Genomic DNA, 25,607 nt, shown 5'->3' with positions numbered 1-25,607 from the left:
GCTACATAGAGATAATGCATCAAAGGAAAAGCCAGGGGACTGGAGAGATGGTCCCTAGTGCCTAGTTCTGCAAGGCAGTGAGCCCCCCCCACCCCCTTCAGTGCCGCAGGGACCTGACGCTACCTGCCACCTACATGGACAGCGGGCCAACCCCAGCCTTATTAAAATCACCATTGGGCTGGAAAACTGGCCAGCGCACTTGCTGTTAAGTCAGATGACCTGAGTTTGATGCCTGGGGCCCACATGATGGAAAGAGAACTTACTGCTGCAGGTTGTCCTGTCTGACCCCCACACAATGACAACAAAACTAAATAAAAGTGTTATAAGAAATTAAAACAAGGGCTGGGCGTGGAGGCACACGCCTTTTATCATAGCACTTGGAAGGCAGAGGCATGTGGATCGCAGTTCGAGGCCAGCCTGGTCTATGAAGCGAGTCCAAGGACAGACAAGGCTACACAGAGACCCTGTCTCGAAAAACCAAAATAATTAATTAATCAACTAATCAATGAATTAAGTAAGTAAAACTAATGGTGTGTACTATAGCCTCTCTTCCTCGGTCCAATCCTAGAAGGTAAGTTCCACTCTAATATTTCCCACGGTGACAAGAAGGAACAAGAGAAGGGTGTTCGAGCATGCGCAGACGAGTAGGCGTGGCGAGCATCATCTACAGGCCCCGCCCCGGGGCCCGCCCTTCTCCCCAACCCGCATGCGCACAGGCTGGGGGCGGGGCCGGCACATCCACATCCGGGAGTCTGGTTGCCTGTGGCTGTTTTGTTTTCTTGCAGAACTGGAGTTAAAGTGAGACTACCAAAAGCTCCGCGACTCCAGGCTCCGGACTTGAGCGTGAGTGTGGACGGGAGGGCGGAGCAGCGAGCCGGGCTGGGCGGGCCTCGAACTCGAGGCGGTGGCTGCTCCCCAGCTCCCGGTTGCCGCCGGCGCGGCTGAGATCCCGCGACTTGCCAGGCGGTTTCCTGTCCCCGGGTGTCAGCCCCCGAACTGCGAGGCAGAGCGTGCAGATCCCCCGGCGACGCCGCGCGGCCGGCCCACGCGTGGCCGCGCCCGGTTCCTCCAGAGTCTGCAGGGCGGGTCTGCCTTTGAACGTGTCATGTAATTATGCAGTGAGAAATGGACTCGGGTGGGGCCTTTGGGGGGGGTGAACCGACAATTACACATAATGGGTTGCTTTTCTTTCCAAGCATCAGATAAAAACGGATGTATTTTCAAACCCGAACGTATCACAGAAGTCTATCAGTTATTCCCTTTAGCTGTTCAGAGGAAGCTAAAATTGAAGTCGCACTTTTTAGGGGGGGTTCTGTGGGAAGTGGGGCGTTCATTCCCTGTGCTCTTGCGTTGTGGATTGTTCAGGCTTTCCCATTTCCTTGTGAAATGAAGATCTCGGGCTGCGCCTGCACATTTGAGCTTGAAGGAGGGTTTTATGTAATTCGTTAAGAGAACTTCGGTTGATCGTGGTAATTTGACGTCTGAATTAATTTTAGGTCTGCGCTTTTTATGGGGTATGCTGAGCCATCCTCAGAAGCGCAGAGTTAGAGATATTAAACGAGATGGGTGCCCTTTACAGAGTAATGACACCCTAAGGCAGGCTTGGGGAAGGGACACATATTGTAAAAAGACATGAGGTAGAAATGAAACCTGTAGTTCATCGTTTCTTTTCATAATTTGCACGTGAAGAACACATATCCATGATAAAATGTGCAAAGTCCTAGGAGGAATATTTTTTCCCTCCAAGTCAGTTTTTAACTGAAAACCGAAGTTTATCTCGTCCTTATTCAGCAAAATCAGATAGTAACCTTAGTTTGGAACTAAAGCTGTAGAACACGGGCCTGGAGAACTCCACATCGTAGTGACCACTTATTTAAAAGACTGCTTAAGTTAACTTTATAAATGTGTTTTTAATTTTTTTGTTTTTTAAGATTTAGTGTATTTATTATGCATACAATGTTATGTATACAATGCATGTAACAGTTGCAGGCCAGAAGAGGGCACTAGGTCTCATTATAGATGGTTGTGAGCCACCACGTGGTTTCTGGGAATTGAACTCAGAATCTTTGGGGAAAAAAAGCAAGTGCTCTTAACCTCTGAGCCATCTCTCCAGCCCCATGCTTTCTTATTCTGGTTTGTTTTTGTTTGTTTGTTTTTTTCAAGACAGGGTCTCTCTGTGTAGCCTTGGCTGTTCTGGACTCGCTTTGTAGACCAGGCTGGCCCTGAACTCACAGCCTTACAAGTGCTGGGATTAAAGGCGTGGGGCTTTGAGGATTTTGTTTTGTTTTGTTTTGTCTTTTGAGACAGACTGGCCAGAAATTCACTGTGTTGCCCTTGCTGGCCTCTGACTTAGTGCAGTCTCCCTGCCTCAGTCTGCCGGATGCTAGAATTACAGGCAGGACTTACCACATAAAACCATGTTTTAAATGAAAAATATGTATATGAGTGCCTGGCAGTCGGCCACATACCTTTAATCCCAGCACTCAGGAGGCAGAGGGAGGAGGATCTTTGAGTTAGAGGCCAGACTGGTCTACAGAGTGAGTTCCAGGACAGCCAGGGCTACACAGAGAAAAACTCTCTCAAAAAAACAATGCTGGGTGCTAACACAGAGAATGCCAAGGCTAACAAGAGAAACTCTGTCTCAAACCTCCCCCCACAAAAAAACCTACAATAGCAACAGAAAGTATGTATATGTTGACTGAATCCAAAACTTGTTTTCCAGAGTTAGAATGTGGCAGTTTATCAAACTTAAATCAGATCTGGCTTGGTGGTCCACACTTGTAATCCTAGCACACAGGAGGTTGAGGCAGGAGGATTACCTAGCTTTTGAGAACAGCCTGGGGTCTTCGTGTATTTGTAGCGTGTGTCCCTAACATGCATGAGGCCCTACGTTCAATCCCCAGGACCTCACTCCCCCCAAAAGCTACAGTAGACCGTCTGAAGAAATAAGTAGGGACCAGAATACAAAGCGCTTGTGACTTGCATTAGATTATTTATTACCGAGCCGTTATTTTGCAGGAACATGGCCAAGTTCGAAGCAAGTAAACGGAAGTACTTCATCTGTGTTGGTTTTGTTTCAGTGACCTGAGAAGATGTCCGGGTTTCTAGAAGGCGGGCGGTGCTCGGAATGCATGGACTGGGGAGAGAAGCGAAACACTATCGCCTCCATCGCAGCGGGCATTCTAGTAAGTGCCCTTGGCGCCCTGGCTCTCCTTACGCTGACGTGTGTCTGTAGTGAGAATCTGGGGGTTTTTAAAGCACAAAAATAAGCCAGGTACTGGTGGTGCACGCCTTTAATCCCAGCACTCGGGAGGCAGAGGCAGGGGGAGCACTGTGAGTTCGAGGCTAGCCTGGTCTACAAAGTAACTTCCAGGACAGCCAAGGCTACACAGAGAAACCCTGTCTCGAAACCCCCCCCCAAAAAAAAACCTGAAATATTATAGGAATATGTTTTAATCTCAGGCGTGGGGATACGGGGCCGCTTCCCAGTAGGTGACTATGGTTTGCTTCCTGCTCTAGCAGAGGTGTGATTTTTGCCAGCTGCAGATTCTGCGATTGTGTTATGTGTAGTGTTTGGAATTCAGGGAATTTTTTTTTTCAAGACAGGGTTTCTCTGTGTAGCCTCAGTTGTCCTGGGCTCACTTTGTAGACCAGGCTGGCCTCAAACTCACAGCGATCCGCCTGCCTCTGCCTCCCAAGTGCTGGGATTAAAGGCATGCGCCACCACGCCTGGCTTCAGGGAACTTTTTAGAGGGTATATAAATGCTAACACCCCAGAAGCAGGGTGAGTTGTTCGTTGTGGCTTGTCAAGGAGTTGAGAAGAAAAAAATGAGATATCCTGACAGCAGAGGTCAAGCTTGCCCCCAAGGAACTCAACACCCCTACTCAGCAGTAAGTAGCCTAGCAGTGGCATTAGCCCCTGTCCCCTCTGTCCTTATTTCTCTCCTATCTAATATTAGGGGGTTGAAAGAGAAGAAAAGGGGTGGAGAAGGATGGAAGGAAAAGGAGCCCACCAAGTAGCCAAACACGCCAGTTACATGTGTCTGTGTGTGTGATGCTTTAAAATGTGTACACTTTAAAAAATAACCCATCACTAAACTTACTTTACTCAGTGATGTTTTACTTTTGGTAGTAGTGTTAATAGCTGGCATAATGAAACATACATTTCATAGTAATAATAATGTATTTAATAGTAATAAACATAATAATGATAATCACATGTTTATTTATTGACTTGGTGAGTAAGAAAGGGTTGCAGAGGGCCAGATGTGGTACAGAGTGAGTCCAGGACAGTCAGAGAAAACAGTGAGATGGTGTCTCAAAAAAAGAAAAAAGAAAGAAAGGGTGAAAGAAATAATCAGGTTGAACTCTTCATCTTCCTGGTTCTCCTTCCCAAGTGCTGGGACTGTGGTGTGTGCCATCTTGACCTTTATTATATAATGCTCAGAGGCGATTTGCAAAATGAAATCATTATTTACATAGCAAATTCCTTATGCCGTCTGATATTATGGTTTAAGATTTTACCCACATGCCAGGCGTGGCAGTGCATGCCTTTAATCTCAACACTTGGGAGGCAGAGGCAGGTGGATCGCTGAGAGTTCGAGGCCAGCCTGGTCTATAGAGTGAGTCCAGGACAGCCAAGGCTACACAGAGAAACCAAAAAAAAAAAAAAAAAAGAGGAAGAGGAAGAAAGACTACCTCCTGCTGTCTCTTTTTTTGAGACAGGGCTTCTCTGTAGCCTTAGCTGCTTAACTGTCCTAGAATGCTTGGCAGTAGAGGTCTTTTTACTGTTTTTTTTTTTGGGGGGGGGGTCTTGTATATCTCTCCCTCCCTTCTCGCCCCAGTCCCTTCAAATACCCCAACACCACGTAGGAGAGAAAAAAGGTTAGTGGAGAGAGGGAATGTTCTCTTGAGCTACTTCTGCTGGTTAGAGTCGTGGATAGCTCCACCTTCTCCTCAAACTGCATCATCAGCAACAAGACACACACGTGCGCGCACCCCTCGCCCCCGCCCTCACCACCGAGCTCTCCTGGCTCTGGCATTTATTTCTTCTCCAGAGTCCTCAGAATTAAACTATCTGCATCTGACAAAGATCACCCCCCTCACAGAGCCTGCAGGAGGCAAACAGTGTGCTGCTGTGGAGGAGCCGGAGCAGCCCCATATCCCACACCTGGGATTAAAACAAAGCATGTTTATATATCACAGCCGAGTTTTCAAAGACACCAAAACTCCCACTACAACTGCTGCCTGTACTAAAGAGAAATAACTTGACTAGACTCTGGATCAGGACCGCACACAGAGCAGGCACGTTCTCTGTCACTGAGCTAGAGCCTCAGCCTGGGAGGAAGACATGTTAAGTAAATGAATGACTGGAAACGCAAGTGTAAATATCTTCTCTTTATCTAGTCTCTTGCCCTTTCCACAATATGTATTTGGAAAAACATATTTTTCCAAAGTCATGACAACATTTAACACCACTTTAGAAACTCGGATTTTGAAAAGCTTTAAATTTTAGTCTAGAAATAAAACACTGTGAATGAAGGGCTGGAGAGATGGTGGCTCAAAGGATAAAAACATCTGTTGTTCTTGCAACAGTTCAGTTCCCAGCACCATTGTGGTAGCTCCCAGCCTTCTGTTATCCAGCTTCCCGGCTTCTGATGCCCTCTCCTGTGCTCCATGGACACCAGGCACACTGGTGATGCGCAGACAGACTTAAGTGTAGGCAAAACACTCAGACACATAATATAAAATAAATATTTTAGGAGGGAGGAATGGGAGGATACAAGGGATGGGATAACAATTTAGATGTAATATGAATAAATTAATAAAATATTTTAAGAAATAAATATTTTAAAAATGATGCAGTGGTTAAGAACACTAGCTACTCTTCCAGAGGACCAGGGTTCAATTCCCAGCACCCACCTAGCCACTCACAACTGTCTGTAACTCCTGTTCCAGGGGATCTGACACCCTCATACAGACTTACTCAGTCAAAATAACCAATATTCACAAAATAAAAATACAATTATTTTTAAAAGTTTTTTTTTCTTTTTTAAGACAGGGTTTCTTTGTGTAGCCTTGGCTATCCTGGACTTGTTTTGTAGACCAGGCTGGCCTCAAACTCACAGCCATCTGCCTGCCTCTGCCTCCCGAGTGCTGGGATTAAAGGTGTGCACCACCACACCAGCTGTTTTTTTAAAATCTTGAACATAAGATATGGGACTGGGTATCCAAGCCACTGCTTGTACTATCCAATAAAAGCATAGTTTGCAAGCGAATGGATCTGTCTATAACCTGGTAATGGCAATTTGATGGTTTAAAATAACTTTAAATCACCAGAGGATGGTGGTGCTCAAGGCTCCTTTCAGTTGTCAGTGAGGATGGGAAAGGAGGCTCCTTTCAAACCCTTGTAAGCTATTGGTCCGTGTTTGGTTAATAGCTTCTTGTGTGTGTGGTGCTGGGAATGGAAGCCAGGCCATGTGCACACCAGACACCAGGCTACATCCACAGCACACATGATGGCCATCCAAGAGTCCTGTTCAGGTGGGTTTGTTTTAGTGTAGAGTGTTACTGCTTTTGTTTTTTAGATGGATGGATGGATGGATGGATGGATGGATGGATGGATACAGTACTCTGCTTGCATGTACACCTGCAGGCCAGAAGAGGGCATCAGATCACACTCTAGATGGTTGTGAGCCACCATGTGGTTGCTGGGAATTGAACTCAGGACCTCTAGAAGAGCAGTCAGTGCTCTTAACCTCTGAGCCATCTCTCCAGCCCGAGTTTTATGGCTTTTATTTTATATTTTTTCTTTTAATAATAACCAGAAGAAAGTTTAGTTAGGTAATACATAATCTTGTGTTCCAGTTGAACTGAAAACTTGTATCAGAGGGGCTGGAGAGATAGCTCAGCAGTTAGAGTCCTGGCTGTTGTTCCAAAGGACCTGAGTTCAATTTCCAGCATGCACGTGGCCACTTACAATTGTCTGTAACTGATACTTTAACACCAACCCACATAAAATAAAATTAAGTAAATTTAAAAAAAAAAACCTTGCTGGGCAGTGGTGGCACACACCTTTAATCCCAGCACTGGGGAGGCAGAGGCAGGCGAATCGCTGTGAGTTCGAGGCCAGCCTGGTCTACAAAGCGAGTCCAGGGCAGCCAGAGCTCTTGTTACACAGAGAGATCATGTCTCGAAAAACAAAAGCAAAACAAAAATCATTTCTGAAACCACCAACTAGGCACATGAATAAGGAATTGCAGACCTGTTGTTTCATGACACCATGATGTAGTCAAGATTCTTCCCATGGTAACTGTTCTTCCTTCCCACAAACCTGCTTTTTTTTTTTTGAGACAAAGTTTCTCTGTGTTAGCCTTGGCTGTCCTGGACTAGCTTTGTAGACCAGGCTGGCCTTGAACTCACAGCGATCTGCCTGCCTCTGCCTCCCGAGTGCTGGGACTAAAGGCGTGCACCACCACACCCGGCTTGAGCCTATTTTTTATTTCAGGGAGGCCTGTCTTGATGGATAGCCCAAGCTGACTTCCTGCCTCTGCCTCCCAGGTGAGGCTGTGCTGCCACACCCCACTTTATCTGCCTAGAGGCCCATGGTAGAGCTGCGTCGGGGAGTTTACCTCCATCAGCTGGGATCTGAGGTTGACCTCGAACTCAGTGCAGTCATACTTGAGTCCCCTGAGCTCTGCAGTCTACAGGCATGAGCAATCCCTTCCCCCCAAACGTCACTCTCCTCCCCAGGTCAGCCTACAGATCTGTAAAGTCCGTACTAGTGAAAGCAGAGTTAGGTACTTGCTGTTTAATCAGCCGGCGAGCCACATGCAGATCACAGGCGTGCAGCTGCTGGAGTGCCCGGGGAAACTGGCCATTCCATCCGAAGGGGTTTCTTGGTTTAAATACCCCACAGTAGCACATGTGCTGTTGCTGTCGCGTCTCGCTTGGTGCCACCTTATTGTCTGTCTGTCTTTAGTTTTTCACAGGATGGTGGATCATCATCGATGCAGCTGTCATGTACCCCGCCATGAGTGACTTCAACCACTCGTACCATGCCTGCGGCGTCATAGCAACCATAGCCTTCCTCATGTAAGTGTTAGCGTCGCCCTACCCGCCTAGAGTGTCGCACACGAAAATGGCCCTAGACACAACTTAAACTTCTAGTAGATGGGAAGGGTAGCTGGGCAGGGTGGCGCAGTCTTGTAACCCACAATCCTAGCCCTCAGGAAACAGAGAGACAGGAAGATGGCTGCAAGTTTCAGGCCAGCCCAGTCTACTTATGAAGTCCCCTGCCAGCCAAGGGACTTGGTCTCAAGAAATAATACAAAGGGTCTGGGGAGATGGCACAGTGGTTAGAGCATGTATCGCTCTGGCAGAAGACCTGGGTTTGATTCCCAACACCATCGTGGTGGCTCATGGCCTCCTCTAACTCCAGTTCTAGAAGATCCGATGCCTTCTTACAGCCTCTGCAGACTCTCATACATACACGCAGCTAAAACATTCACGTGCATATAAATAAATAGTCTAAAAGAAAGAAACGAGACAAAAAGCCCAGCACTTGTGGAGGTTGAGACAGTAGGATTGCTGTGAGTTCAAGGCCAGCAAGAAGACACTGTCGTGAGGAGAAGCGACCGTCCTGGATCTCTCCTTGCCCTTTCTTCTACCTTCCCCCCAAGGCATCTCCCTACTTTCCTCAGCTGTGCTTGCTTCTGTTGTAGCAAAGTTCAGAACTCCCCCCTCATCTCGAACACTCTATAGGTTCCTTGTGGATTCTTTACCACCCCCACCCCCAGCAGGCACTTACTAAGCTTCACAGTCCGGCCTCTGTGCTCAGTATGAGAATTGGTGTGGCTAACACGGGAACAGTCTGTAGGTGAGGGGCGTGAGCAGTGACTAAGCAAGATTAAGTTACAGTGTGTCAAGTGACTGCTCGTGCCAAAGAGAAAACCAAAGCAGATGAGGAAGCAGAGGGGAGGGAGCCAGAGAGGCGAGGGGACAGGAATTAGAGGGGAAGGTCAGGAGCTGGAAGGGTCAGGAGCAAGGGGGGCAGGTCCAGGAGCCAAGGGGGGTAAGGTGGGGAAAGTCATGGAAGGCAAAGAAAGGCTCACTGAAGCTGTGACTGCGGGCCTGAAATTGTCCGTTTGGTTGTGGCCTTCTAGCTCTGCATTAATGATTGTGTTTGTCTTCCTGGTGTTCCTGTCCGCTGTCCAGGGTAAGCTCTCAGACTTACCGTCTGTCCCTGATGAGTTGTCTTGGCTGCCCATCTCTTTGCCCTTTTGTGCCCCTTTCCAGATCACCCCGGGTTCGTCTCCCGTCCTGTCGAATGAATTCCAAGGCCTTTTCCCTGTGCCTTGCTTAGTTCCAAGAGCTTCCTCTGGGACCAGCTGTTGTTCTTGAGACAGGGTCTCACTATGTAGCCAGGCTAGCCTGGAATCGCTTGTTCTCGAACCTCAACCTCTCCCTTGCCGGAGTTACAGGTGCAGGCCCGGACACGGGCCTTTCTTTAGTGTGCTGCAGTTCTCTGTCTGCTAACCCTCGGCACCGGTCTTAGGAAAGGAGCCTGAGGTCGAGAACGTTCCAGTCCTGGTCAGGGCTCCAGCTTGGGGTGCGGGGCTGAGGGGCTGCTGGCCCTGAACACCAGGTAAGGGGGCATCAGTGCTCTCAGCAGTGGGAATTCTCGGCAGAACATCCTTTTGGTGCTTAGGAGAAAAGCCACCTACCCCCCTGCTTATGAGGACCAAGTAGTTGCTAGGCCTACAATAGGCCAGAGGGATTGAGAGATTATGATTGCAAATTGAATTCTATCGGGACACCACCACGCCCTGCTGTCACTCACTGTCTGTGTAGTTTTCTTTCCATGCATCGTGTGTGTGTGTGTGTGTGTGTGTGTGTGTGTGTGTGTGTTCATTCTCCTTGTGGCCTTAGCATGCTGAGCGAGCATGACATAGCCGTAGCCTTATCCTTACCCCGTGGGTGCTTGCTGTGATGGTTATTGGGCAGGCCACAGGAGAGTTGCTCCTTAGACCCCCCACACACACACAGGCCTTCTGATGGTCCTTCCCGTCCCAGTTCTTGCTCCCCACAGTAAGCCTTCCGTTCCCAGCCTCGTGCTGTGCCGTCTCCACGCAGACAGGGTGCGAGTTCCTTGTTCTTCCCATCCGTTCACACGTGCCAAGAAGCTTCCGTCTGCACATTCAGACCCCGCATCCTTACTGTCTCTATCAAAATCTCCCGCTTTACTCCCAGGGTGGGGCGAGTGCACTTGAGGTCTGAGAGTAAGTCAGAACACTTCCATCTCCCCAGATGTTCCATCTCCCCAGATGTTCCTCCATGTCTGCGTCTCACAGACAGAGGCCGCATGCCAGGGGGAGGTGAACATAACTGCTGCTCCCGCAGACCAGCTCCGGGAACCGAGAGGAGGAGGGAAGAGAGGTGGATCCGGGGAAGGGAGAACTGAGCAGGCGGTGGACGGCTGGTGAAGGGAAACCAACCGTTGGTTAAACAACTAAGTAGAGGAACTAGTTGTTGAGGAGAGGTTGAGGAACGGAGGAAAATGAAATACTCGGAGACTCAGGCATAAGTTGTGGTACAAGCTGAAGGTCTTAAAGCCCAGGAGAACTTTATTTTCTGGCTCTTTGTCTCGCCTGCTGTCTCTCTGACTCCTGGCTCATTGTCAGCCATCTTTCTATCTCTCTCGCTGTTATCTCACTCTAGCTTACTCTCTCATGTCTGTTACTGGCTGCCATTCCCCTTGGGCTAACCCCAGTATTTACTAAAATAAAGTTCAGATCACATCATGATTTTTCTCATCTTTTACAATCAATAAGGCTTTCAAAAATCAATAAAATAAGAGAACAGTCTAACAAGGAAATACATAAAGTCCTGTATAACCTACAGTAAAGCATACAGCATATAGATGATGATAATGATTTTTTTTATTTATTTATTTATTTTGGTTTTTTTGAGACAGAGTTTCTCTGTGTAGCCTTGGCTGTCCTTGACTAGCTTTGTGGACGTGGCTGGCCTCAAACTCACAGCGATCCGCCTGCCTCTGCCTCCTGAGTGCTGGGATTAAAGGCGTGCGCCACCACCGCCTGGCTATTATCCAAACCTATAGCATTTAATAATTTGATGGTATAGACAGCTTCTCCTTGGTGGGAGAGCCCCTGATTCCCTGGTTTTCTTCCTCCTGCAGGATCAACGCAGTATCGAATGGACAAGTGCGAGGTGACAGCTACAGTGAAGGCTGCCTGGGCCAGACAGGTAAGCAGGCGCTGACAGCTTCCTACAGAGCTTTCTTCCCTGAACTGCGACTCCTCCACAGAAGGGTGCTTGTCAGGCTTTTGGGGTTCCAGCGTAGGACGAGGAGACCCTGGGTTCCTAGGCATAAGGTCATAGCAGGCTGTGGGCACAAAACCCAGCAGGCTCGAGTGTATGGCCTCAGCAACCACAGGTAGCCTCAAGTGTCTCCAGGCTGCAGAGTGAGCGGGCGCAGGAAAAGTGAGCAAAGCAGCACACCCACGCCCCCACTCTACCCCTCCAGCCCCCCACCCACCCAGCACTTTAACTACTCTAGACATGATTGTCTTTTTTGACAGCTATATTTGGTTGTATGACCATTGTTTGCTTGTTTTTCTAGATAGGGTCTTAGTATATAACCCTGGCTGGCCTGGAACCCATTCTGTAAACCAGGCCAAGTTTGAGCTCACAGAAATCCACCTGCCCCTGCCTCCAAGGTGCTAGGATTATAGGCATTTGCCACTTTATCTAACTTACATTAGCATTTTGAAATGTTTTATAATCTTAGGCTTTTTTTTTTTCTCTTCATTTTTCGGGACAGGGATTCTCTGTGTAGCCTTGGCTGCCCTGAATTCCTTTATAGACCAGGCTGGCCTTGAACTCATATTGATCCACATGCCTCTGCCTCCCGAGTGCTGGGATTAAAGGCGTGCACCACCACACCTAGCCTTAGACCATTGTTTTAAAATATGTGTGAATGCTTTGCCTGCATGTATGTCTGCACACCACGTGGCTACCTACCTGGTGGCCACAGAGGCCAGACAAGGGTGTTGGATCCCCACGTGGGTACTGGGAACCAAACCTCGTCCTCCAGGTGTGCAGCCAGTGTGCTCTCAGTCACTGAGCCTTCTCCACAGCCCTGCAGCTGGCTGTTTGAGAAAGTTAAAGGATAGCACTCAGGCCATGAGGCTTGCCTAGCAAGCACACCTACCCACTGAGCCCGCTCACTGGCCCCTGGCTTTATTTGAGACAGGGTCTTGGGTAGCCTGGTCTAACTTCAAGCCCTCCATGTAACCAAGGATGGCCTTGAATTGGAATTGGTCATCCTACACCAACCCCCAAATGTGTGGGTCACAGGCATGTGCCAGCTTGCCTAGCCCATTGTGGGTTTGTTTGGTTTATTTTTAAGATTTATTTATTATATATACAGTATTCTGCCTGCACATACTCATGCACACCAGAAGAGGGCACCACATCTCATTATAGATGGTTATGGTTATATGTGGTTGCTGGGAATTGAATTCAGGACCCCTGGAAGAGCAGCCAGTGCTCTTTAACCTCTGAGCCATCTCTCCAGCCCCGTGGGTTTGTTTTTTATATTCAACCCCCCCCCCCCCCCCGTCTCTCTCTGTCTGTCTGTTTCTCTCTCTCTCTCTCTCTCTCTGTGTATGTCTGTCTGTCTGTCTGTGTACTATGCCATGTCATGCCTGTGAGCGTGTGTATGCTATTTGTGGGTTTTGGTTTTTTGTTGGCTCAGAGTGGCATTCCTTCTACCTCAGCCACCCATATCTGGCAGGAGTGGGGAGCAGGGGTGTTGTGTGTGTGGCTGCGCACACGCCATGGTGTGTGTATGGAGGTCAGAGGACAGCTTATTGGAGTCAGTTCTCTCTTGTTACCATTCAGAATCCAGGGATCAGTCTGAGTGAGATGTCAGGTCTAGCAGCCTGTGTCTTTACCTGATGGGTCCTGGTAAGCCCTTTTGTTTTATTTTGAGGCAGGGTCTTATGTATGACAGGCTAGCCTTGAACATCAGACCCTCCTGCCTCTACCTCCAATTGTTGGGATCACAGGCTTGCACGCACATTCACCTTGGACTTGGAGCTGTCTGGGGAGCAGCTGCGATAACGCGGTGTCTTTGCAGGTGCTCGCATCTGGCTCCTCATCGGCTTCATGCTGGCTTTCGGCTCCCTGATAGCTTCCATGTGGATTCTCTTTGGAGGTTATGTCGCCAAGGGTAAGAAACGCTGGCCACGTCTTACTTTAATTTCACACTGGAATTTTACATCAAAACTGGCTATTTTAGGATGAATATATACATGTATACTATATATATATATATATATATATATATATATATATATATATATATATATATATATATATATATGCCTGCCAGCTACTGCGGTATGTTTTAGCTAGAGATTTCTCCCATCACTAGATAGTTTTATGTGTTTTTCTCCAGCCCAGTGCTCGGAGGGAATGAGCTACAACTTCACACCTCGATCTTGACTCTAGAGGAGTAGAATCTTCATTATCACAATTGCTTTTTTTTTTTTTTTTGGAGGGGGTTTGAGTTAAGACAGGATTTCTCTGTGTGGCCTTAGGTGTCCTGGACTCGCTTTGTAGACCAGGCTGGCCTTGAACTCACAGGGATCCATCCACCTGTCTCTGCCTCCCCAAGTGCTGGGATTAAAGGCCTACGCCACCACGCCTGGCTTTTGAAACATTCTTGATGTATACTGGCCTGAAATTCCCATCAGTCTTCTTGCCTCACTCAGACTCCCCAATTCTGGCACTGGAGACATTCACCACCACACCCAGGATGAGTTCTTGCTGTGTAGCCTAGGGTGGCCTGGAACCCGGGTTCCCCTTCTCCACTTCCCACGTGCTGAGGTTGCGTGTGTTTGCCAGGTTGCCCCAGTTCAGTGGACATGTATTCAGTTACACCTCATTGGCAGTAACTCTGTTGTTTTCTTTTACATGGAAAAAGTAATTAACAATTAGGCCAATTTAAGGCCAAATCTGGAAAAGGCACTGGGTCCCTGGTTGAAATTCCACTTTGAGGGAAAATAGAAAAATAGGAAATGCCGGGCAGTGGTGGCGTGTGCCTTTAATCCCAGCACTCAGGAGGCAGAGGCAGGTGGATCAGTGTGAGTTCAAGGCCAGCCTGGTCTACAAAGCGAGTCCAGGACAGCCAGGGCTACACAGAGAAGCCTTGTCTTGAAAAACAAACAAAAAGAAAGAAAGAAAGAAAAGAAAAGAAAAATAGGAAACTTATTAGTAATCTATATAAAATAGACCAAACAGACCAAAGCTATCATAGTCAAAACGTAACGCTGCTGCTTGGCAAAGCCTGAACCAGCCTAGTCTGGTTTTGTTTGGTTTGTTGCTGTTGTTATCACAAGACACTGACGTATTCTGCAGAGCAGGCTGGCCTCACAGAGATGTACCTGCCTCTGCCTCCCAAGTGCTGGGACTAAAGACATGAGCCACTAAACCTGGAGGTGGTAATATGTGTTAATTTAGAATAGTAGAGTTCTAGGCAAAACCCCAGGCTATTTTGGATGAGAGAGAGCTGTGGGTCTTCTGTGCCTCTAAGCTCTGAGTTGTCAGTTAGCAAGTGCTCCTGACAGCCTGGGGCAGAGATGCTGAGACCCCCCAGTCCCATGCTCAGAGTTCCTGCAGAAACTGCAGTATCTCCATCCTCTCAGTTAAGGTTCCTGTGTCCTTCCAGATGTGTCGGGCCCCTCACTGCTGCCCCCTGAGCATCCAGTCCGGGGCGCAGTGCAACCTGTCTCTGCCTACCTGGCAGCCACCTCTTAGCATCTCTATGGCTGTCACCCTGTTCAACCCAGCACAGTCTCTTCCTGCTCTCCTGAAAGGACTTCCTAGCAGGTTTCCTGCCTCTCCCTTTGCTCCAGTGGGACCCTTTGAGAACAACTCAGCTCAAATCACCTTTCCCCCGTCATGACCGCCTGGCCTTATGGGACTGTCCTCATCTCCCTCCTCTTATCTTTCCAGAAGCTATTCCCCCTCCTGTGCCTGCTGCTCCTACCTCAGGGCCTTGGCCCTCACTTGTTCCTGCCTCTGCCCTTCCTAGGGTCTTCCTGGCCTCTGGGTCTGTCTCCATGTGTTGGGCTGCTCCATCTTCTCCCCTGGTTGTTCCAGCAGGAGATGGCGCTACCCCTTAAGGGCCAGACAGTTGTCAGTTTTGTTCTTTGGGTCCTCAGCACATCCCCTGGTGTTCCTTCCTGTGTCCTGTGCCCTGAGGGAGGGAGCTGCCATTCACTAAGCCAGTGCTGCCTGCCATGGTTTATGTCATGTAATTTTATAGCCACTACCAGAAGAAAGTTGTGCTTTCTACTCGATCTAGACCTAACTGTTTGGAGATCGTAAACGTCTAAATATTACAATTGCTTTTACAGAAAAGCCCATAGTGTATCCTGGAATTGCTGTGTTTTTCCAGAATGCCTTCATCTTTTTTGGGTAAGTTCTGATTTTTATTCTTTACCGTGTGTGCGTGCGTGCATGCGTGCGTGCGTACACATGTGTAACATGCGTACTTCTCTGTGTGTCTGTCTGAGGGTGGCGTGTGTGCTTTAGTTAAAGGAAAGAGTTCCTCTCTGAAGCCAACACCGGACCCAAACCCCTTGCCTCAGGAAGTCCTTCAGCTCCCTCAGTAGCTGGAACTACAAGTGTGTGCCACTAGGCCTCATACATTCTAGGCATTAGTGCTACCATGGACCTCTACCCTCCCCCCCAGCACCACCACCCCCAACCCCTACCTCCCTACCCCCCCCCTTATCCCTTGGCTTTTTTTAAAGATTTAATTTATGCATGAGTGCTCTATCTGCATGTACACGCACATGCCAGAAGAGGGCACCAGATCACATTATAGATGGTTGTGAGTCACCATGTGGTTGCTGGGAATTGAACTCAGGACCTTTGGAAGAGCAACCAGTGCTCTTAGCCTCTGAGCCATCTCTCCAGCCCCCAGAGGACAACTTTTAACAGTTGGTTCACGCACGCTTTCCACCTTCACATCGGTTCCTGGGAACTGAGGCTGTGAGGGTTTCACAAGTTTTACCTGAGGAGCCGCTGTCCTGCTCCTGTCTGAATCACCTCAGAGGATTCAGAAACTGACAACAGAGCATAGTGGTTTGTGCTGCTAATCTCAACCTCAGAAGGCAGAGGCAGGAGAATTGCTATAAGTCCAAGGATCCAGCCTCCCATTTCATAAAAACAAAAAGCAGAACTCGTTCAGGAAGAATTGAGCTCTGTGTTTCCGGCCTCCTTGGTGTTTGGTATATGTGCCCCCCCATCCCCCTCCCCCCACCCTCATCCCCGCTGAGGTATGTGACATGAGTTATCAGATTTGTCTGTACGGGCCTCACACACCAAGGCAACCAATAAAGGTGGAGGGATGGGTGGGGGTGGGGTTGCACCTCAGAGCTCGCATGCTCAGCCCCAGGCCTTGGCTTCCATCCTCCATCCACTCCCATAAAGCTTTGTTGAGTCAAGTAGGTAACACCGGCTGGCTTTTCAGAAGCCTCATCAGGGAGAGCTCAGGTTTGGGGACAGTGACAGTAAAGCAGTTGAGCCATCATAAAGAGTTCATGTCTCTAGGACCGTCAGTGTGTGTGGCTCTCAGGCGATGTTTCTGCAGTCACCTACCTCTTACTGTTCTCGAAGTTTCCCAGCCCAAGCAGTCATGTTGTGTTTCTTGCTCTGTCCACAGAGGGCTGGTGTTTAAGTTCGGCCGCACGGAGGACTTATGGCAGTAAAGATGCCTGCTTCTGCAGCACAGCCACCTGCATGGGATTTTTCCCCCCACTGCTCACTCGGTCTTTTGTAATACTGTTTTCTAAACTGATCTCTGAGGATAATGTCAGCTTGAAATCGTATAATGCTAGAAGGAAGAGAACTCCTATGTAAACTGCAACAGCCCAGTGTGCTGTGCCCCGTCGTCGGCTTTGACGACAGGGAAGGAAACTGCTCAGCTTCTATCATGGTCTAAAGAGTTGATTATGGAGAAATGGTGGGGTCTTCGGGGTGAGCATCAGCTCTGGGGTCCCAAGTGTTTACTAAGCTCAGCTTCTTCTGTGTCCGATGTTGAATAATGTATAAACATTTTCTTGTTGTTAAAAACTATTCAGTGGTCAGAGTTCTTTCTTGTTATATTTTGTATTTGGTTTGTTTGGTTCTACTGAAAATTCTGTGGCTACCTTTTTTGTAGGGGAATTTTAATTCAGAACATAGCTGGGTTTTGGCAAGAGATCACATCCAAAGACCTTCTAGGTCTGTGGGATCCGGCTGGAATATAAACATGCCTTTAATCCAGGAGACAGAGGCAAGTAGATCTGAGTTCAAGGCCAGCCTGGTATAGAGCAAGTATTAGGTAAAGAAGCTTAGGTTCAAGCAAGGTGGTACATGCCTTTAATTCCAAACAATGAAAGTAAAGTTAGTTTGTAAAAGGAAGCAAGCACCCATGTTTGAAACTGATGAGTTGAGTGGCAGAAAAAGAAAGGCACACGCCTGTAATCCCAGCACTCGGGAGGCAGAGGCAGGCGGATTGCTGTGAGTTCGAGGCCAGCCTGGTCTACAATGGGAGTCCAAGACAGCCAAGGCTACACAGAGAAATCCTGTCTCCAAAAACAAAAACAAAAAGAAAAAGTGATGAATCAGAGAAAATTTGACAGAATAGGATTCACCCAACTCATGAGAAGAGAGAGGAAAGGGAAGCTGCTCTGGGGGAATGCAGAGAGAGAGGAGGCAGGTGGCAGCGGGAGAACTCGTGTGGGGGGCTAGGGCTGGTGGCTCCTAGTGGGGGCTTCCACTGATGGTGGTAAGCATCTAAAAAGAAAAAAGGAAAGGAGAGAAAACATACACACACATGCACACGCACACGCACACACACTTACACTTGATGAAGACAGGTGGGTTCCAACAAGCTTCTTCCTTCAAGCTTCTTTTATTTTGCACAATCATACACACATATATGTACATACATACACATACATATGTGTGTACATATGTTCATACATATACATACATACATGTACACATTACACAAATCTTGATGGATGGAACAAACTGCAAAGAGAGAGTTCCAACCCAGCCAGCTATTGTACATATGCACATATATACATATATACATTTAGTGGAGGGAACAAACTCAGAAGAGCAAGTTCCAACAACTTTATTATTTCTCCCACATCTTATATATCCCAGTAAGATCTTTCAAGCAGTATAAAAATCACAATGTGCTTACATTCTATTTTTCTTTAAGTAAATGATTACAATGAGTATACATAAGAAAACCATGCTCCCCTATACCTTCACATGAACAAATGTTTTACGTACTGTAGGTGAGAAACAAACATGAAAAGTAAGTTATTTCCAAGAACCCATATACATTTGTTACTAAGCAACTTGTTACATATTAACAAAGTAAGAGCAAGCAAAGTGATTTCTCAGCCAGCTTTTCTTTGCTGGCAGGCTGCAATTTGCAGTTACAAAGAAAGAATCAATTATCTTAAAAACTCATTTTATAAAAATCTTAAAAGGATCGTAAATCTAAACTTCTATATAAGAAACAGCCATTTCTATCTTAAGTCCTAAAGGTGCTTATCTACTCATTAATAATTTCTATTAAATCATATCAGGAAGCTGAGGGGAAAAAATAAGTATAAGAAATTAGTTTCGCCAGGTACAGTGGCACGTGCCTGTAATGCCAGCACTCTGGGAGGCAGAGGCAGGCAGATCGTTTTTATTTTTGAGGCCAGCCTGGTCTACAAGCAAGCCCAGGCCAACCAAGGCTACACAGAGAAACCCTGCCTTGAAGAGAAAAAGAAAGAAAAGGAAAGAAAAGAAAGAAAGAAAGAAAGAAAGAAAGAAAGAAAGAAAGAAATTAGTCACCTTAAAGTCCAGCCTCAGTGAGAATCACATCAGCTGGTGCTAATTACGGTCCTATCTTTGCTCACCAACCTCAAAAAGCTTTACTATTAAGAGTACTTTTTCTTGTATTTTTGGTTGGGAGCTTAGCCTTTAATAGCTGAGCCATCTCTCCAGCCCAAGTGTACTTTTTCTTAACCTCCAGCCCAAGTGTACTTTTTCTTAACCTCAAATTGTTCCCTAAAAGATTTTCTACATCAACGCCACTAGCAAAAATATCGTTAGAGGAATCTATTTCCCCAAGGAAATATGAGGATAGTGGTCTTTGTTAGCAATCTGCGTCTGTGGGTCCTTTTCTAGGGTGATGGTTGAACCATCTGCTCCAGCAACAAAGCCTGAAAGAGATCAAGCACTGTTCTGTCCGTGCGTGCGTGCGTGTGTGCGTGCGTGCGTGCGTGCGTGCGTGCGTGTACACGCACCGCATTGATGTTTTGCCTGCATGTATGTCTGTGTGAGGGTGTCAAGATCTTGGAGTTACAGACAATTATGAGCCGCTATGTGGTTGCTGGGAATTGAACCTGGATCCTTTGGAAGAGCACTCAGTGCTCTTAACAGCTGAGCCATCTCTCCAGTCCCCCAAGCACTGTTCTTATGTCTGCCAATAATGATATTCCCCAATGAGGGGCTGGGAGCCCCCCTTATAGTACTCACCCAATTCATATATTAGGGTGATTATGAGGACCGCAAGGGTAACAAGCAGAGTTATGCTCCATAACAGCATGAAGTCCTCAGGATATAAAGTCCTTGGGGTTCTGCCTCGCCAAGACACGCCCATCCTGGGGTATGCTAACCAGTGGGTTGCAGTCCGTGAGTTCTAGAACTGTTTGCGGCTGCTCTTGTAAGGACCCCAGCATTGGGAGAGGGCGAGGACTTTGTAAAACTACTGGATCCAGCCAGGCGTGGTGGCGCACACCTTTAATCCCAGCACTGGGGAGGCAGAGGCAGGTGGATCTCTGTGAGTTCGAGGCCAGCCTGGTCTACAAAGTGAGTCTAAGACAGCGGGGGCTGTTACACAGAGAAACCCTGTCTTGAAAAGCCAAAACAAAACAAAATTACTGGATCCAAAGCCTGTGTCCAGTGACCAGATGGGAGTGTTCTTAATTTCCCTGTAGCCCTACTCTCACCATAGCTAGGAGTTAGCCACCTGGGTAGCAGCTTTATTGAGTATGTGAAGAATGGAACAGTTGTGGCGAGAATTGGACCAGAACTTTAATGCAGCCAAAATAATAATAATAATAAAGCATTGATAGTACCTGTCATGAAACCAAACATATTATTTAAACTGAGATCACCACTTGGAAGACTTTCTTGTAACACATGTGACAGACACAAAAGGAACGCAAGGAAAGGCACATCTCCACGCCCAGCCTTGTTCTCAGACATTTCTGCTTAAAATCCAACAGCCAAGTGAGGGAACTGTGAAGGCAAAGCACACAATTATTTTATTTTATTGAGTTTGTTTGTTTGTTTGTTTTGAGACAGAGTTTCCCTGTGTAGCTCTGGCTGTCCTGGAACTCACTATATAGACTAGTCTGGGATTAAAGTACGCACCACCACACCTGGATGTGTGGTTATTTTTGCTTTGTTCACTTTTTTTTTTTTTTTTTTTTTTTTTTTTTTTTGAGACAGGGTTTCTCTGTGTAGCCTTGGCTGTCCTGGACTCCCTGTGTAGATCAGGCTAGCCTTGAACTCACAGCAATCTGCCTGCCTCTGCCTCCCGAGTGCTGGGATTAAAGGCGTGCTCCACCACCACCCCACATCTTTTTTTTTTTTAACTTTTTGTTTTTGTGTTTTGAGACAGGGTTTCTCTGTGTAGCCCTGGCTGTCCTGGAAGTAACTCTGTAGACCAGACTGGCTTTGAATTTACAGAGATCCATCTACCTCTGCTTCCCAAGTGCTAGGCTCAGAGGTGCGCACAACCATGCCCGGTTTTAATTGTGCTTAATTTAATAAAAAAAAACAGGTATGTGGAGGTTTTGCTTGCATGTATGTGTGTGCATTGTGCACATGCATGGTTCCTGCAGAGGCCATAAGAGGATATGTGATCCATAGAACTGGGGTTACAAATAGTTGTGAGCTGGAGTCAGGGTGGGGCTGGAGAGATGGTTAAGGGCATTGACTGTTCCTCCGGATGTCCTGAGTTCAGTTCCCAGCAACCCTATGGTGGCTCACACCCATCTATAATGTGATCTGGTGCCCTCTTCTGGCCTGCGGGTGTACATGCAGGCATAGCACTGTATATATAAAAATACATTTAAACTCTTTTAAAACTTTTTTTAAAAAAATGGTTGTGAGCCAGGCGTGGTGGCACACGCCTTTAATCCCAGCACTCAGGAGGCAGAGGCAGGCGGATCGCTGTGAGTTCAAGGCCAGCCTGGTCTACAAAGTGAGTCCAGGACAGCCAAGGCTAACATAGAGAGATCCTTTCTCAAAAAAACAAAAAACAAAACAAACAAAAAAATGGTTGTGAGCTGCCATGTAGGTTCTAGGACTCAAAACCACGTCCTCTGGAAGAACATCAGTACTCTTGACCACTGAGCCATCTCTCCAGGCCTGCTTGTTTTCACTTACGTATACTTGGGTGTCTGTTTGTGTACCACATGTGTGCTGTGTCTGAAGAGGCCAGAGGTGGCACCAAAACCCCTGGAACTGATGTTACAGGGTGTGGGCACCAGGAACCAGTGACCCCTGGGAGATCTGAAACCAGATCCTCCATAAGAGCCCCGAATTCTCTCTCCTTTTAAAAAAAATATTTTATTTATTTATTATTTACCCAGTACTATGCTCCCATATATGCCTGCAGGCCAGAAGAGGGCACCAGATCTGATTACAGATGGTTGTGAGCCACCATGTGGTTGCTGCGAATTGAACTCAGGACCTTTGGAAGAGCAGACAGTGCTCTTAACCTCTGAGCCATCTCTCCAGCCTTGAGTACCGAATTCTCCTAACCACTCTCCAAGGCCCAGCGCTGTCCCTGCACCTTCCTTAGCTTCCCTGCTGCTGGGGTTACAGATGCGGACCACCACAGCAGCTTCATTAGTGCTTTGATTGTATGTCTCCAGTGACAGGGACTCATCAACAACCGCCCACTCCATTTTGGTTTTTCTATATGCTGTTCATGTGACTGAGGGAGCCACGGGCAGCCCCTGGTGTAAGTTCCTACAGTACAGGCTCTTTTTTTCTCAGTGACAGGAAATAAGTGAGATGGCCCCATGTGACGTAGGGGGTCAGGAGACAATTCTCCAGCAGATGCCCGCCTCCCATTTGGAGCCAAACACACCCCCTTGTAGCCCTCTGTGCCCTTGATTTGATTGGCTCTGTCACTCTGGGCAGGTGACTTAGTCTCCAGTGGGCCCTCCATTTCCTTATCATTAAGCCTAGGGCACCCAAAAAGGGCTCCCAGGTGTCCTCTGATTCCTTGCACACCCCCACTCTCACTCTCAGTTTCACACTAAGTAAAACTAAATCTATCATGTTAATACTGTAAAAAAAAAATCTTACCTCCCAGAAAGTCTGGTCATCAAAGTATTTGGCAGCGTGGGGAGCCCTCCACACTTTGGCAGTCAGGAGGCAACCTTAAGCAAATAATACTTACATGTTAAGATACACAGAGGTCAAGTAATCCTGTCTCGAGAAAAAAAAAAAAAAAAAGATACCCAGAGCTCATTTCGTACTTCAAAATTACTGAAATCAGCTGGGTGGTTGGTGGCACATGCCTTCAATCTTAGCACTTGGGGGGCAGAGGCAGGCAGATCTCTGTGAGGCCAGCCTGGTCTACAAAGTAAGTCCAGGACAGCCAAGGCCACACAGAGAAACCCTGTTTCGAAAAACAACAACAACAAAAAACAGGCCGGGCATGGTGGCGCACGCCTTTAATCCCAGCACTCGAGAGGCAGAGGCAGGCGGATCGCTGTGAGTTCGAGGCCAGTCTGGTCTACAAAGTGAGTCTAGGACAGCCAAGGCTACACAGAGAATCCCTGTCTTGAAAAAACAAAAACAAAAACCAAAAAACAAAACTTGAAAAACAAACCAAACAAAACAAAGGCTAGGGGAGGGACTTCCTGTGCTGATTTTGATGCATTGTGATCAGTGCACGTGCCCACTCTGGGAGGCTGGGTAATTTGCTCTGTCCCCTGTGCCTAGAGTAACTAGCTCATAGTAGAGAGCAGATACGGAACTGTTGAGTATACTAGCACAAGGGTGCCCTGGGGGAACGAAAGGCAGGCTTGAGTCATAAAGGTTCCCTTGGCCTTCTGTGCAAGGCTTGGTACAGTCCCTCCTCCTAGGCTCAACGATGCCACTTGCCCCACTTAGGACTCCAGGGAGAGGCTGAGCATGATGCTGCGTAATAAAGAGGCAGAGGCAGGTGGATCGCTGTGAGTTCCAGGCCAGCCTGGTCTACAAAGTGAGTCCAGGACAGCAAAGGCTACACTGAGAAACCCTGTCTCCAAAAAAAAAAAAGAAAGAAAGAAAGAAAGAAAAGAAAAAAGAAAAAGAAAAAAAGAAAAAGAAAAAGAAAGAAAGAAAAGGAAAGGAAAGAAAAAGAAACAAAACCAAGAAGAAGAAAAAAAAAATCAGCATTTGAGAGTCTGGGGGGATGGCTCAGTGGTTTAGAGTACTTGCTCTTCCAGAGGACTCAAGTTCAACTCCCAGTACTTACATGGTGACTCCCAGCTGTGTGTAGCTCTTCTTGCCTCCACGGACCAACACTAACACACACATGCAAGCGTTACACAGACATACACGCATCTAAAACCCTCATACACATAAAATAAAATGAAAAAAATTCTTTAAAAAAATAATCATTGAGCCGGGCGTGGGGACGCAAGCCTTTAATCCCAGCACTGGGGAGGCAGAGGCAGGTGATCTCTGTGGGTTCGAGGCCAGCCTGGTCTACAGAGTGAGTCCAGGACAGCCAGGGCTACACAGAGAAACCCTGTCTTGAAAAACCAAAACCAAAACAAACAAACAAACAAACAAAAACAAAATCCAAAACATTGTTTGAGCAGTCTACTTTACCAGAGGAAGGAAGGGGCTGAGCATGCACACATGTACTGGGGCATGCACACGTGTACCAGGGCACTCTCTAGTACATAAACGTGTACTGACCTGTTAGTAGTCCAGAGAGCATCCCCATCGCCACGGCAAAGCTGAGCGCCCCAATGTCATTGACCATCAGGTTGAGCATCCTAGAATAGACAAAGCAAAGAGGCCACTCAGAGGTATCTGGCTACAGGCATCGGTGATAAACACGACAGATGGCATTAGTGGTGACATTGCCAGGGAGGGTTGGGAAGAAACCAAGTGTCCTTCCCCTAGCTGGCATGCCCCTGCCCTTTTCCTGTAGAGCTAAGCAGATGTAGCTGGGACAGGAGGAGACGTTCCCCAGTCCTCTTTGTCACATTAAAATCCCCAGACTCTGGGGATCATCCCAAGCCTGATCACCGATGCCTTTTCAGGACAATTACTACAGTCAGAGGCATTGACCAACCAGCTTTCATGTCTTCCCCTCAGAGTTCATTTAGTTCAGGCCGGCCTCAAGCACACTACGTGGTAGACTCCACCTCTACCAGGGAAGGGATGATTCTGAACTGCTGGTCCTCCTGCCTCCACCTTCCCGGGGCTGGGAGTCCAGGTGTATGCCACCTCCCAGTTCATGTGGTGCTGAAGGGTGGAGGCACTCTGTAGGCTGAGCCACATCCCCTTCCCCCAATCAAGCCGCTTTGAAAACTGCTCCTCTTTCTCAGCCCAACACTCCACAGGCAGGTAGGAATACAAAAAGAGAGAAAGAGGCAGGTAGATCACTGTGTGTTCGAGACCAGCTTGGTCTACAAAGAGAGTCCAGGACAGCCAAGGCTACACAGAGAAACTAGAAGAAAACAGAGAAAACAGAAGAAGGAGGAGGGGGAAGGAGGAGGAGGAGGAGGAGAAGAAGAAGAGGAAGAAGAAGAAGAAGAAGAAGAAGAAGAAGAAGAAGAAGAAGAAGAAGAAGAAGAAGAAGAAGAAGAAGAAGAAGAAGAAGAAGAAGAAAAAGAAGGCAGAGCTCACAGCCCTAGCCTGTGTTTTTCAGCTCGGAATCAAAGTGCATACCTGGTTTAGCCTCCTCTCTGAAACCTATGACAACTACAAGAGCTTTGGAACACTAGGTACAGTTTTAAACTCTCCTCTGCCCCCCAAAGCTTTCACCACCACCCATAGGAATGGCTTCAAGGCTACTCTCTTTTGTTTGATTGGTTGGCTTTTGCCTTTTTTTTTTTTTTTTTTTGAGACAGAGTTTCTCTGTGCAGCTCTGACTGGAACTAGCTCTGTAGACCAGGCTGGCGTCGAACTCACAGAGATCTGCCTGCCCCTGCCTCCTGAGTGCCGGGTTTAAAGGCACGCTTGGCGTGCCCTGTCTAGACTTGTGAGGCCTCAAGACTATGTACCTATGCCCTATTCCTAAGATGCCCCTTTTCGAGAAGATGTGGCCTGGGTAGCTCCATACAAGGAACACGTCTGAAGCCAGGTGAGGTGGCGCACACCTGTATTCCCAGCACTCAGGATGCTGGGGCTTGAGTGAGTCCCAGGCCAATCTGATCTACAGCGGTGGTGGCGCACGCCTTTAATCCCAGCACTTGGGAAGCAGAAGC

The 25,607-nt window shown here is 47.6% G+C and overlaps 2 protein-coding genes across 5 annotated transcripts in view; one reads left to right on the top strand and one right to left on the bottom strand.

Moving 5' to 3' along the window:
* Positions 1-684: 684 nt before the first annotated feature.
* TMEM50A (transmembrane protein 50A) lies at positions 685-17,175 on the top strand. Of its 4 annotated transcripts, none has more exons than XM_084788370.1 (8): positions 685-843; positions 3,081-3,185; positions 5,601-5,695; positions 7,982-8,094; positions 11,201-11,268; positions 13,166-13,258; positions 15,450-15,510; positions 16,763-17,175. In XM_084788370.1, exons 2-8 carry the CDS (start codon positions 3,128-3,130, stop codon positions 16,806-16,808), a joined length of 534 nt encoding a protein of 177 aa, XP_084644496.1. In that variant the 5' UTR covers positions 685-843; positions 3,081-3,127; the 3' UTR covers positions 16,809-17,175. The 4 variants fall into 4 exon arrangements, with proteins under 4 accessions (XP_084644496.1, XP_084644498.1, XP_084644497.1 ...); XM_084788371.1 differs by lacking the exon at positions 685-843 and adding an exon at positions 894-1,107; XM_084788372.1 differs by lacking the exon at positions 5,601-5,695.
* A 505-nt stretch (positions 17,176-17,680) lies between these two features.
* Positions 17,681-25,607, bottom strand: part of LOC311601012 (blood group Rh(D) polypeptide-like) — a 29,830-nt gene continuing 21,903 nt past the window's right edge. The window contains exons 8-10 of the mRNA XM_084788325.1: positions 24,088-24,167; positions 22,480-22,553; positions 17,681-20,394 (exon numbers count right to left, since the gene is read on the bottom strand). Of these exons, the coding sequence (XP_084644451.1) occupies positions 20,368-20,394; positions 22,480-22,553; positions 24,088-24,167 (181 nt within the window). The 3' untranslated portion in view covers positions 17,681-20,367. The remainder of the gene's footprint in view (positions 20,395-22,479; positions 22,554-24,087; positions 24,168-25,607) is intronic.

Source organism: Acomys minous (assembly GCF_964271855.1).
Source record: "Acomys minous genome assembly, chromosome: 6".
Classification (NCBI taxonomy): Eukaryota; Metazoa; Chordata; class Mammalia; order Rodentia; family Muridae; genus Acomys; species Acomys minous.
The sequence above is the reverse complement of the archived record's forward strand: the minus strand, read 5'-3'. Positions and strand labels throughout refer to the sequence as shown.